The sequence below is a fragment of the Haliaeetus albicilla genome, chromosome 20 (genome assembly GCF_947461875.1).
Source record: "Haliaeetus albicilla chromosome 20, bHalAlb1.1, whole genome shotgun sequence".
Classification (NCBI taxonomy): Eukaryota; Metazoa; Chordata; class Aves; order Accipitriformes; family Accipitridae; genus Haliaeetus; species Haliaeetus albicilla.
In genome coordinates, this window is record NC_091502.1 from 24,177,858 (window position 1) to 24,190,528 (window position 12,671).

The window sequence follows — 12,671 nt, forward strand, 5'->3', positions numbered from 1 at the left end:
CATCCACTCTGGGGCTATGGGTCAGAGGGAGAAATTCACTGTTTTCCCCCAGTCCTGGAATAAATGAGTGCAGGGATTTTGGTTGGGGGTATTTGTCATCAGCAGGGAGGGCTGGGGGGGCTGATCAGCAGAAAGGGAAGCAATCAACAATTTGTTGGGGACCCTTTCATGCCAGTCACAGATGCTGAATTGTAGGAACACGCTGCCTCTGAATAAAGGCTTCTCCCCTCCCCAGCAAAGCCATCGCCACTGGACCTGAGGAACAACACCGTCATCGATGAGCTTCCCTTCAAATCGCCAGTCACGAAATCCTGGTCCAGGCCAACGTGAGTAATGGTTGGGGTATGAATTCTCACTTTGCTCCAACAGCAGATCTTTGGTCTCGCTCTCAGTGATGTCCACATGTAGCCACGCCGTCACCTCTGGTTTAATCCACCACATGGATTAAACGTCTCTGGCTGAGTGTAAGGGGGATGTCGACTGCCCTTCTGTCTCCGCTCACTGCAGAGGTTTCTTCTGGCCCACCATCTCTTTTTGTTGAAGGGGCATGTTCCTCATGGGTCATCTTGAATCAAGCTAGAAGTAAGCCCAGACTTTGGATGCAGACCTGAATTTCCCCAAAAGCTGCATGATCCCTTTAGCCCTCATTGTCTTCTTTGTCAATTTTAGAAACAGGAGCTGCAGAGCTGGGTCATTCCATGCAAACATCTGCACTGGGTTGAAAGTCCACCTTGACCAACACACTACCCCCATCAGGGACCAGCAGGAGCTATCTGGGAAGAGGGGCATTTATGGAGTGATTCTCTCCTAAAATATTCTGCCACACCATGGCAATTTGGGGCTCAGGGATTTCCTTGGTCACATCATGGCCAGACAGAGGACCTGGGTCAGATACTGTTGAAGCAGAGGGGCTTCTCTCTTGGACCCCTCACGAGCTTAGTCAAGTGTTGTAAGAGCCAGAGTCATATTCCCCACATCACAGCTGGTGGCAGGAAGATAAATTTGTTTAGGTCGGGATTTCACATGAAAGCCCAGCATGTGGCCGAGCAGCTAATTAAGATCCTTTGAAGACATTTCCTATTTCTGGGATCTGACAACTCCTGAGGAGCTGTGGCTCTGACACAGGACCCGTGGTCCACCATGACTCATGACCTAGCTGAGCCACCCCAACTCAGCCACACTAGGGACGCAGGGCATGATTTCACATCCAGCTTTCCCGCAAAAAACCCCGTTGTAGTCTCAAAATGCAGGGTGACACTCACAGGGTCTGAGTAAGCTGTGTTTTGGTTGCCTTGAAAGCAAAGCCTAGCCTGAAGGAAGTCTGCAAAATGAAACTGAAGCACTTCAGAGTAAAGTCTGCCGGCCAAAAATAACAGGATTCGCACAATTCCAGTTCTGCTGCTAATTCATGGTCTGCTGTTGTCCAATGAAAGGCAGAAGCAAAGCTTGGCTGCTATGACTCCTCTAATAAATTGGATTGTGTGGAGACTGACTGCAGGGCATGAGTGCTGTGTGCTGAAATCACTGCACCAGGAAGCAGCAAGCGGGGTTTGATTGACAAGATGTCCGACCCCGGAGAAGCTAATGGATTTTTCCCTTATCAGCTAATCATATGACCCTGCCTTTACTGCAGCAACAAAGAGCTTTTTAAGACGCAAGCTTTAATGCCAGACACTGATTGCATTATGTTATTCTGTATAATTAGATTTGGCCAATTGAAAGCAAGACAATGCCTTGGAGGTTTTGTTTTCCAGCAAAAAATTCGGATAGGGCCCTGCGCGGGAAACAAATCCTGGAGCTGCAGTGAGGCTGGAGGTGAGAAGCTCCGCTGAGGCTGGCCCTGCATCCTCCACAGTTAAATACTTCCTGTGAGACAGAAGAGTTCATGGACCCTGATTTGCGGAGCTGATAGCAAGAGACTTATGGGTACATAGCAAGCAAGGTGTTATTAAAAAGTCCTAGAAAGAAAAAAAACCAAGACGACTAAACCCAGTGATTTCTGAACCATGGGAAGGTCAAGTTAGGAGAATGTCAATGCCAACAGGTCTTCTTCATGCCCAGTCCCCAGCTGTGAGCATGGTGATGTTTGGAGGCATCAAGTGCTGCCCTTTCCCATCCCTCCTTGGCATTGGACAAGCAGCACCTGCAACTATCACTAACACATTGACCCTTGTCCTTACAGCCAGACTTTCAACGCCGGCTCTTTGCAATACTGTCGCCCTGTCTCCTCCCAGAGCATCACCAGCACTGACTCAGGAGACAGTGAGGAGAACTACGTGGCGATGGTAAGGGCCCCGCAGCTAAGATATATGGTCCTGGCAGGACATATACGTTCCCCAGCTCTGCAATCACATTCCTAGCTCATGACATGGAAGTGCTCAGATAGCACTGTGATGAATGTGGTGTACATCCTTATGTACATCCCTACAGGCACGAAACAGTGCCTTTCGTTCCCAAAATGACATGTCCCATTGGGGTTTTAACTGTCTATGAGAGCAGGAACATGTATCACCTACTTTGCCAGGAATTAAGAGGGGATAAACACGTCTATGGACTGTCACAGTCTATTTTCCTACCAAGTTGATTTTTTTCAGGGCTTTTTTTCCCCTAATAGTTGCTGACATCTTGTTTGCGTGGAGGGCAGGGGCTATCGGAGCAGCAGCAGGGAGTGGCACTGCTTACAGGGAGGGGATTTTGTCTCTCTTTGCAAAGCTGTTGACTTGAAGCATATTTTTGAGGCTGTGTAACTAAGGGGGTAGAGGAAATCTGTGCTCTGTGTAGCGTGGTTGTGATTAGTGAAGATTCCAGAGCTGGTCTGGCCTCACTGAGGTGTGGTTCCTGGGAAATGCTGAAGCCTATGTCTGATGTCAGGCATGTGAATAAAATCAGCACAAAGGCGGCAGAATGGCTGCGATACATAAAATCAAAGAGCATGAGCTTGAAATATTTGTGAGCACAATACATATAGTCTCCCAGTGGTTCTGCACACCCTGGTCCCAGAGAGGCAGGTGAGCACATATCCAGGCTGGGACCTCTTGTAAAAGTGCCACCAAGGCATTTCATTGCCAGGTTTGTGTTAATTCCTTTTTTTTCCCTTCTTCCCATTTTAATCCTCGTTATCTCTCCTGTCTCTTCCCTGCATTAGCAAAACCCCATTTCTGCTTCTCCTGTTCCTAGTGGCACCAACAGCCCAGCGCCTAAAAAGAGTTCGGGGAGTGTGGATTATCTGGCCCTGGACTTCCAGCCAAGCTCACCAGGGCCACACAGAAAGGTATGGGGGATTTTATAAACTTCTGATTAAAAGCGATGCATTTTAAAAGTTTTTTTAACGCACATAGGCAACAGCACGGTCCAAAGCCGTGGGCAGGGTTGGTAAGTGGCGCAGTAACCTCAGAGGCATGGATTTTCCTGCAGATCCACTGCTATATTTATTCTAGGTCAGACTCAGTCTCTATTGCATGTCTGCATCCTTGCTGGAAGTGTCACCAGCAGCATGGATGTGTAGGGGTTCAGGGGTGCTAATGAGACCAGAAATTCAGCTGGAGATTGTAGATTTTGTGCTGGACCAGAAATTCAGCTGGAGATTGTATATTCAAAAGCTGTTGGGAGGTATTCCAAGAAGTATCAGATTTTTTTTTCCTCCTTCAGAACAACAGGTCCTACAAAACCAGACTTGGGTTTTTCACCTGAGATACTTTCAGGACCTCATTCAGAAAATGCAGGGCACCTGTCTCCTGCCAGTCAGGTGCTTTTAAAGGGTGCCATTTGGGCAGGAAAAATATAAACTGCTTTCAAAAAGTGAAGCTGATGTTTAAAAGCTGAATTATGTTGAGCTGATCAAGCCGTTGCCTAGTGAGAAACAGCTGTGGGGAGAAGGTGGGGTGGGAATGGGATGCCTCTGCCAAGTGTCAAGTGGAAATGTGGAAGGGGAAGCTCCTAAAGACCCAGATGTTGGTGTCTTTTCTCCGGGTTCATACACAGAGGAAACAAACACCGTCTTAAAGTGAATCATAGGAAAATAGGGCAAGGGAGGACATCAGGGCATCCCCACACCCAAAGGAAAGCATCTCTCCTGAGGTGACAGATGAGGCTTAAAAGTCTGATATGATGGAGATTTCACAACCTCCCAGCAAGGCCACATACCAAGATGTAGAGGACACCCGGGGTGACAGAGTGGGCTGGGGAAGGACCAAAGGCAGGTCCTCCTGGGTGTCACCCTGAGCAAACTGGGAGGGAGAAGGAGAGACTGGTTCATGCAAAGCAGCACCTGAGCAAGGAGATGGTGAAGGACAAGGCGTTGTACAAACCTTTGTGGGAATCACCTGCGAGTTGGCCTCGACTTTCCCAAACACCACCTTATTTCCTAGGCAAAGCATCCCACTGGTTAGGTCCTTTTATTATTTGACAGTTGTTCCTTGATTGTTTCTTTCTTCCCAGCAACATTTCTGCAGGTATTACCAATTTAAATTATATCCCAACCTGGAAAAGTGATTTTAGACCACTAAAAAACATCATCTGGCTCCAGTTGCAAGCAGCTGGGGGTCCTCTGAAATGCTTGTAGAGGCAGACAAGATTCCGGGACTCCAGAAACTATGGGAAAAAGTATCTCTTTCTTCCTCAACAGGTCTCCTGGGTGAACCTGCAAACATATCTGTTGTTTTGGGGATGAAAATAATCTAGTGCCATAGGTGTGTAGAGTCAGCACAGCTAAGAGGGATGGAGCTGGGGTTTTTATGTGTATCTATAAGAGTTCTTGATTTCTTTACAAGAAAATAAGCAAGATGCAACACTGCATTAGCACTATCAGCAGTTAGATAACACATTTGCAACCAAACATTCATGTCCCAGAGTTGGTGTGGAGGTAGAGACCCAGGCGCTGTTCCTACCCTCCCATTGCACTGCAGCCTGATGCAAGCAAGATGCAGAGCAGACTGAAATCTTTCATCCAAGACCTTTCGGGAGGTTAGAGGGAGGGTGGTGGGCTATGGAGTCTGAAAGAAAGCAGGGGAGGTGCCGGTGGACTTGCAGCACCCGTGGTGCTGATGCGGGAAGGAGCGAGAGGGAAGAGCAGAGAACTGACGAGTGACCAGGCGGTGGCCGTGTTTCTCCTCCCCGCAGCCCTCCACCTCCTCGGTCGCCTCGGATGAGAAGGTCGATTACGTGCAAGTGGACAAGGAGAAGACGCAGGCGCTGCAGAGCACCATGCAGGAGTGGACTGACGTGCGGCAGTCCTCGGAGCCCGCCAAGAGCACGAAGCAGTAGCGCCTGGGGCAGGCAGCAAAACAGGGAAATGTCCCAGTGGTTTTCCCCAGCTGGGGCACCGCCAGGGTGCCAGTTCCACTTGGGCTGGGTTTCTAAGACTTGTCTGTGGAGGGGGTCTTCATTATTTTTTTTTCTTTTAGGACAAAAAGAAACTTAATTTCAGGGGAAGACTTGGCGGATACTGTTTGCCAGTGATAAAGACCAACTATGTTCGGTGGCTAGGTTTGTGCTTTAGCTGCTGGATGCACTATCCAGGAACTTCGACTTAGCAATACCAGGTTTCACCCTACACATCTTTTGCTTACAGCTATTAAAGCCACCTTGTATGTGCTAACACCGCATCATCTCTCCCCGTCTTCTTCCATACCGTACCCCCAAACTGTGCCATGCAGGTTTGCAGCATCTCTCATAGGACATCATTCCCCAGCTCTGATTCCCCACTCCTTATGGTCGCCCTCTTCTCTGCCTCCTCCCAATCCCAAAACTGAGCAAGGACCATGCCTTTTGAAATCACTTTTGTTGTCCCGTCTCTTGTAAATAATATGTTCTAAACCTCTGAGGGCTATGTTCCTCCTGTTGGGACAGCCCCTGTGTTTTTGGTTGTGGTTGTTAATCTTCAGGAGCTTGAAGAGCATCCAGACTGTCCAACTGAGCTGATTTAGAAGCCCAAGACTTGCCCCATCACACACACACGTATATGCCAGCACACGCTCACACACATGCATGCATGCATGAAACAGCTAAGTTTGTTGGGGTGTGTTCTGCCTGTTGATGCTTTCCAGCATCTCTCAAAGTCAATGGGCTGGAGAGATTGGCTTTGGATGGCAGAATTTAAGCCCTGACCCACTACCTATCTGAAACCAATTGCCTGTGAATCTGGCCCTAAGAACCAAAATCTGCCCTTTGTGGCACCAAAAGAAGCCCATCGAGTGAGAGTCCTACGTCTGTGGCTGTCATGAGAAGTTCTGTGGTTGAGTACGAGGGGCGCAGGGAGGCTCTTGAGACTCTGTATATCTGGACTGGCATGAGGATGAGTGACAAGGAGGGAGTGGAACGCTGTTGGGAGGACTGGGAGAAGGCAGATGCCGTGCTGCAGTGGTTGGTCTTGGGTGAAGAGGTCCGGTGGGGTGTATCTTGGAGGAAAGCAGTAGACTAATTGAAATGTTGGTTGATGGTGAGGCCTTAGGCTTGGGAAGAGGCTGGTCAGGAGAGTCAGGGCAAGGTGTTTCAATATTAGCTTTAATGTAGCATGATGGTTGGTTTGTGGTGGGTGCAAAGGGCTGGACTAGATATTTTCTCTCCATCTTCAGCAATGTTTCTTCAACACAGAAATGGGGCTTGTTGACGTTAACTACCCTAAGCTCTAATTATGGGTGGGAATCTGCTGTTGCCCCTTGCCAGCATCATTGACACATCCAGGCTTTGGGATTGCTCCCCAGGCAGCTGCCGGGTGCAGAGAGCCAAGAAGGAAGAGACCGTTTATTGCAGAGATAATAATTCATGATCTCATGAAAACAGGAAGGACTAATGATTGCCATGGAGCAGCCTGATTGCCAGACAGCAAGCGCTGACATGAATAAACAGGCTGACTGCAAACCGAGAGCCAAACAAAGGAGACATTAGAAAGATTAGGTAATAATATTTATTAAGTAGCTGGAGCTATTCTTTCTTCAAGCTGAACCCCTCCCAGCACCACAGGCTGTATGTTTCACCAACACCACCAAGTTGTATTGATTACTGATGCTTAAGCATTAACACATTTGTTTAATCTTGGTCTGAGTTTGGAAGAGGCCAGACGTGACCCATATGAGGATAGGATACCAGTCCCTTAAAGGGCTGCATGCTGGTAAAATAAGTCTTGAGCTTCCAACAGCAGTTTATATTTTCTTCTTGCATGCCATGAAAGGTAAGGGTATTAATGGAAAAGCTCTGACAACCCTTTTAAGACATTGAAGTGTTGGCCTTTTACAGGAATAAGGAAGCAAATATCCTGATGCTTATGGTAAAAATAATAATCATCTAGGAGAAAAAAAAAAGAAAGACCCAAAGGGGAAGATCTAGCACAGCCAGATGCTTTCTGAAGGTTGGGGAGTGTGTTACAGCCTGCAAGGGCCTTTGCCTCTTGTTGGGGGCTTGCACGCTTGCATGGTGAGGTAATGAAATGAAGACCAGAGTAGAGTGCTTCGTATTTCTATAGCCCCTTTCATCACTGCATCTCGGGGGAGACTAAACATTGGGCTTGATCCAGAGCTCACTGAAGTGTGCATTCACCTGGCTGGGAGCAAGCTCCCCATCCCCACCAAAAAGCAAATATAACTCAAGTGGAAAGCTGATTTTTTTCCTATTTCATCCTCCGAAGTCTTAGGCAGACACAAAGGAAGATGAGGTTGGGGGAGAAGGGTTATGGTGCATGCTGGATGTATTTTCCTGCCAAAACTGTGCTGTTCTCCTCTCACACTAAAACGCAGCCATGTCTGGGGTGGATTGCAGCAGCAATTTGGGGAATAGCTCTTTATACTGCTTTGGGTCTCTCTGAGTAAAACAGTGCAACTATTCTCAAGATGAAACTGAGCACAGCTCCAGGCTAAAAAAATCTTGACCTGGTCCAAAAGCCTGGAGAGATTAAGTGATAGCCCATGCTCAGATTGAGCCTTTTTCTCCACCTAGGAGATGGGGAGCTCAGCAAGTCTCAAAAGTACCCTGAAAGAGGGCAGGCAGCAGCAATAGTAATTTCTGATGGTGCAGTGGCTTGAGAGACAACGCAGTGGGTTGGGATGCATTTTGCTGAGTTGGTGCCCTGTGCTTCTGCGCTGGGACTAAGTGCATCCAGTGCCCACTCCCACATTGAATCCAAAGCGTTAATTAAGATTGGAAAAGCCCTTCATGGTACTGGAGAAACTAGTCCTTTTTCTCCATGTCCCACAGATGTCTGTATTTGTTCATTGGGCAAGCACTGGTATGGGATAGCTCTTTTCCCAGGCTCAGACCCCCTGTTTTGAAGATTTGCTTTCATGAGCATCCCCAGTAACAGGCGCTTTGCATTTGGCAGACCAATGACCAAAACAGCCCAAAAGTAGCTATTTTGCAACTGCTGGTTGCTGGTCCCTCTCTGCTTTGCAGTGAGGCGTATGTTTTCCCAGAAACATATATTCCTCCATTTTTTCCCTGCTAAGCATCGAGCAAATGGCCCTCCGAACTAAGTAGCAGCCCATAGACTCTATGCATTGCCATATACATATAACTATATCAACCCCTCCTGAAAGCCATTAAGTAATCAATGGCTGCAGTGGAAATAGTCATTCCTGATGGTTGCTGAGCTGATTACAGCAGTCCCTGATGATTAATGTTTGTTCAGTATTTAGTCTTAAACCATATTGAAAAGCAGCTGGTTTAATTACACGGACTGCCAAGAACTTTGTCCTGGAGGCATTGAGTTTATCACATCCACTCTATACTTGGATGCTCAAGTATGACTGACTCTTTTGTTAGAAATAGGTATTTTAGGAAGCTGAGAACATTGCAAATGATTCATTTAATTGCAATTAAAATGGCTTGAGTCTTCACGTCAGAGCCTGCTCTTCAGCTCTACGGTTCCATTTAAGAAAAGGGATATGCTTGCATGTGTGTGTGTGTGCTCATGGAGAAGGGTTGTCCGTGGGACAACCATCATGACCTCAATATTTAGTTTTATGAAGTACCAGGGCCATGGCTCAAAGCTCTCCACGAGCTTTAAAATGACTAAGCTGGTGGTTTTAAAGGCAGAAGTCTCCAAAAGCGTGTATCCCTTGCTGTGAGTGTATGACTGCTGCTCATGGTTCCTTTGTCTGGTGAGATGTGTGAGCTGTCTCGGAGCTGATTTGCTCTGAACTGACATTTGAGTGTTTGGTGGAAAATACATTTACAGCTCTAAATGGATGCCAGGCTTAGGCTCAGTCTCAAGTTGGAGAAAGAAAATACGTGCGAGTGCAGATTGTGCCAGGGTAAAGCTGAGTGTCTGGCAGATAGGGCCAAATCCGGAGCCAGAACCAAAAGGTGGCTAGGGCTTGGGTTGACTGGAGGCTAACTGGGATGGATTTGGACCCAGTGCCACCAGCCACTGACAAGGGTTATATACAGGGTAACGTGACATTGGGAGGAGAGAAGGCAGGGGAGTCTGCCAGTGAGATTTGAGTCTTGCCTCTCACCATGTGCCCCTTTGGCATGAGTTTCAAGTCAGATATGTAAAGAAGATTTGTGGGTTGTGGAGTGGGGTTTTGCTCAGTAAAAGCCATGCACTGGTGCGAGGGGACCTCAACCAGTCTCCAGACTTACTGAGGGCACTTCACTCTTGAGGGGGTCATCCTGCCCTACAACATGATGCCTCAGCCCTCTGGCTTTCAGGGAGCCCTGGTCCATGCACCCAGCTCGGAGCTGGGCAGGAGAAGCCCTACCAGAAATGTGGTGGGGACGTGGACATGCTGGGAGACACCTTGCTCTGGGACTCCTGTGAGCTGGTCATGGGACAGCAGTGCCATGGCTTCACGGGGTTGTCCTGCGAGGTGCCACCTCCATCCTTGGAGCTTTTCAAGACCAGGCTGGATCAACCCCATAGGTAACTCTGCTTGGAGCCGGGGGTGGGACTAGAGACATCTCTTCCCTCCAGTTTACCCTGAGACCCTGAGCTGCTGGGGCTGAGCAGAGACTCCTCCATGTGAGGGAAGGGGCCAAAGGTATTGCCTAGAGTCCTATAGCATCTGAAACTGGGCCAGGACCTCTCCTCTGGTCATGAAACCAAGTGGCAATGCACAGCTCAACCCCAGGGCCATACCCCCCAGCGAGGGGACCTAATCCACACTGGGGCCATCCCTTGCACCTGGGAGAGAGCTGGCTGGCCCAGACCAAGTCATCCAGGATACAGACACACAGTCCAAGCAACTGGGGAACAGCTTGAACCTGTAAATTTTTTAGGATAGACATTGTCCCAGAGCTCTCTGCAGCCCCACACCAGCCCCTACACCCTGGTGTCCCAGTCCCTTGAGCAAACTGGGAAGAGTTAGCTCGCTTTGGCCATCCATTGAGCATGGCTTTTTGGGAGGGGTAGAGCCATGCCCAGGTCTTACATGGTGGTAGACTTTGGTAGGAAGGTGTTTAGCTCCCAGGTCCTGTCTGATCTTCCTGGCCTAGGAGGCGAGTAAAAGGATGGTTTTCTCAAGTCATGCTTGCATTGTGTTGATGTTTTCCCACCTAGTGATGTTGCTATTCCGTGTAAAAGTTGACACTCTCCCACACTGTGTGTCCCATTGGAGGGATGTTGTCTGGTTGAGGTGGGTGCAGTGGGGCTGTGCCTATGGAGAAGCCCTACTTCCCTACTGTAATGGGAAGGGTGAAGAGCAGAGCCTAACCCCAAACCCAGCCAGAGGACACGCATGGCCATCAAAGAGCCATCAAGAAAATCAGCCGGACCAGTCCAGCATCAAATCATAAGGGCCAATAAACCAGTTTAGGGCCCCTGGTGAGTCCGTGTGCCTCTCTTCTCCGCTTGGAAAGCACTAACCTGCCCACGTGTACTCAATGGTCTTGCAACTGTTAATGAGAGTCTTGCAGATAGAGACGTGCACCTTTTGGTGATGATTTCTCCTTGGCCTGGAGCAGTTCATTCCTCCATCAGCTTGTCCTTGGTGTCTCATCCTTGTAGTCACAATTTTATCTCCTTGTTTGCAACTCCTAGAGTTGTACTGTTAATCAGGTTGCTACTTCAGTGGCTGCTCTTGAGAAAAGTTGATATGTAGCAAGGTGTCACCAAACAGCTTTCCCCCTGCCAACCCACGGCCAGTCAGTCCTGGCACATGGTGTCCAAATTTTAACACCAGCCAGCAATATCTGGAGCAGAAGCTGGGCCACATGGCTCCATCTCTTGAGTTAAAAGAACTTCTCAATGGACTTGCTTCAAATCAGCAGGCTCTTAATTTTGGATGCAGCCCATTGCTAACATATAATGGGTTTGCTTGTAGGCTAGTGGGTTGACTGTGTGGGAGAGGTTTACCCCAAGACCAGGAGGTAAGAAACCATCATTTTTATTGTCGTTCTTTGGGTGACACCACACTTTATCTTCAGGTGGGACGAGGGAGTTCATTTGAACTCTGTATCCCTCTTTTTCTCCGGCTTGTAAAATGAATATTTTTAATATTTATTTCCCCGCTTCACAGATGTGTCGTGAGGTGTAATTAATTGACATCTAATAATGCAAAGAGCTGTTTTGAGTCTGCATGCAACGGCCAGGCAGCATGTGGTGCTACCCTGTTGTCATGCCCAGCATCACACATGACGCTGCACATCCCGCTCTGCAAAACTCTTTAAAACCCCCTCATCCTTAACTGCCAAGGTGGAAAAAAAACTTGGCAGGACTTTCACCTGAGTGAGGGGGGTGGGGAAAAAGCCATTTGCACAGTTTCAGCATTCTGCTGCCACATTGACCCTGAAAATACCACATTTTGTTCGAGAGCCCTTTGGACATGGTGGCTGAAGCATGTCGTGGAGAGGGGAAGGGAGCAGGACTCTGGGCTCCACGGGGAGCCTGCTGATGAATCCCGTAGGATTAGGACCAAACCTTTAGAGTAGTTACATCCCACCCAACCCAGCCCTTGGCGAAGTCAATGGGTCGCCATTGACTTTGGGCATCATTGTGTGGGAACGGACCCAGTCAAGCTAGGGTAGTTTTCTCCATTTGTTTCTTAACCTGCTGCGAAGGGGGGGTCGGAGCCCTGGCTTTGAAGCCGTCGCGTCGGCAGCCAATTCGCAGAGATGTTTTGTGTGTTTCAAAGCCTATGACTGTTCTTAAAGAGGAGTTTTGGTTGGGTTTTTTTTCCATTTGTAGAAGGAAGGACAAGAGTAATCTGTGGCAAACTGTACAGTACGTGTCTTCTTGTGGTGTCACTGTTTGAATGGTTATTAAGTTTTCAAATCACTGTGGACAGCTAATCACTTAAGTTATTAATTTATTCTTCGGGGTTTTGTTGTTTGTTTTTTTAAAGTAATTTGAAACAGTTATTTATCCTGTAAATCGGTCTTGAGTGAAGCCTAGATAATACTTTTTTTGCTGTTAATAAACATGGTACATCCCTGACATGAAGGTGATCTCATTTTTAAGTACTGTATATGCAGCGGGAAAGCAACGGGAAAATAAAAGAATAATAATAATAATAATAAAAAGACATCTCTCACTGGTGACTCCCAGCATGGATTCAGAGTGGGGAGAGAAACGGGGAATTAATGAATGGATCAAGTTGAATTACGCAGCACTTTTAAAGATTTCAGAGCATCTTCCCAGCGTGTCGCCAAGTATCTCCCACAGCTTCAGGTGTCCTGTCTGTGCAATGAGGGTCTTTAGGATGCAGTTAGGGTTTTTGCTGATACCAGAATCCAAACTGTGT

General features: G+C 47.9%; 1 protein-coding gene across 5 annotated transcripts in view; it reads left to right on the top strand.

Annotated features, from left to right (window-relative positions):
- GAB2 (GRB2 associated binding protein 2) overlaps nucleotides 1–12,364 on the top strand; it is a 108,202-nt gene extending 95,838 nt beyond the window's left edge. For 3 of the 5 annotated variants that reach the window (XM_069808542.1, XM_069808541.1, XM_069808543.1), the window contains 4 exons: nucleotides 236–326; nucleotides 2,183–2,285; nucleotides 3,146–3,271; nucleotides 5,119–12,364. In XM_069808542.1, coding sequence (XP_069664643.1) covers nucleotides 236–326; nucleotides 2,183–2,285; nucleotides 3,146–3,271; nucleotides 5,119–5,262 — 464 coding nt within the window. In that variant the 3' untranslated portion in view covers nucleotides 5,263–12,364. The remainder of the gene's footprint in view (nucleotides 1–235; nucleotides 327–2,182; nucleotides 2,286–3,145; nucleotides 3,272–5,118) is intronic. The other 2 variants (XR_011329007.1, XR_011329008.1) reach the window with 2 other exon arrangements.
- Nucleotides 12,365–12,671: the final 307 nt, after the last annotated feature.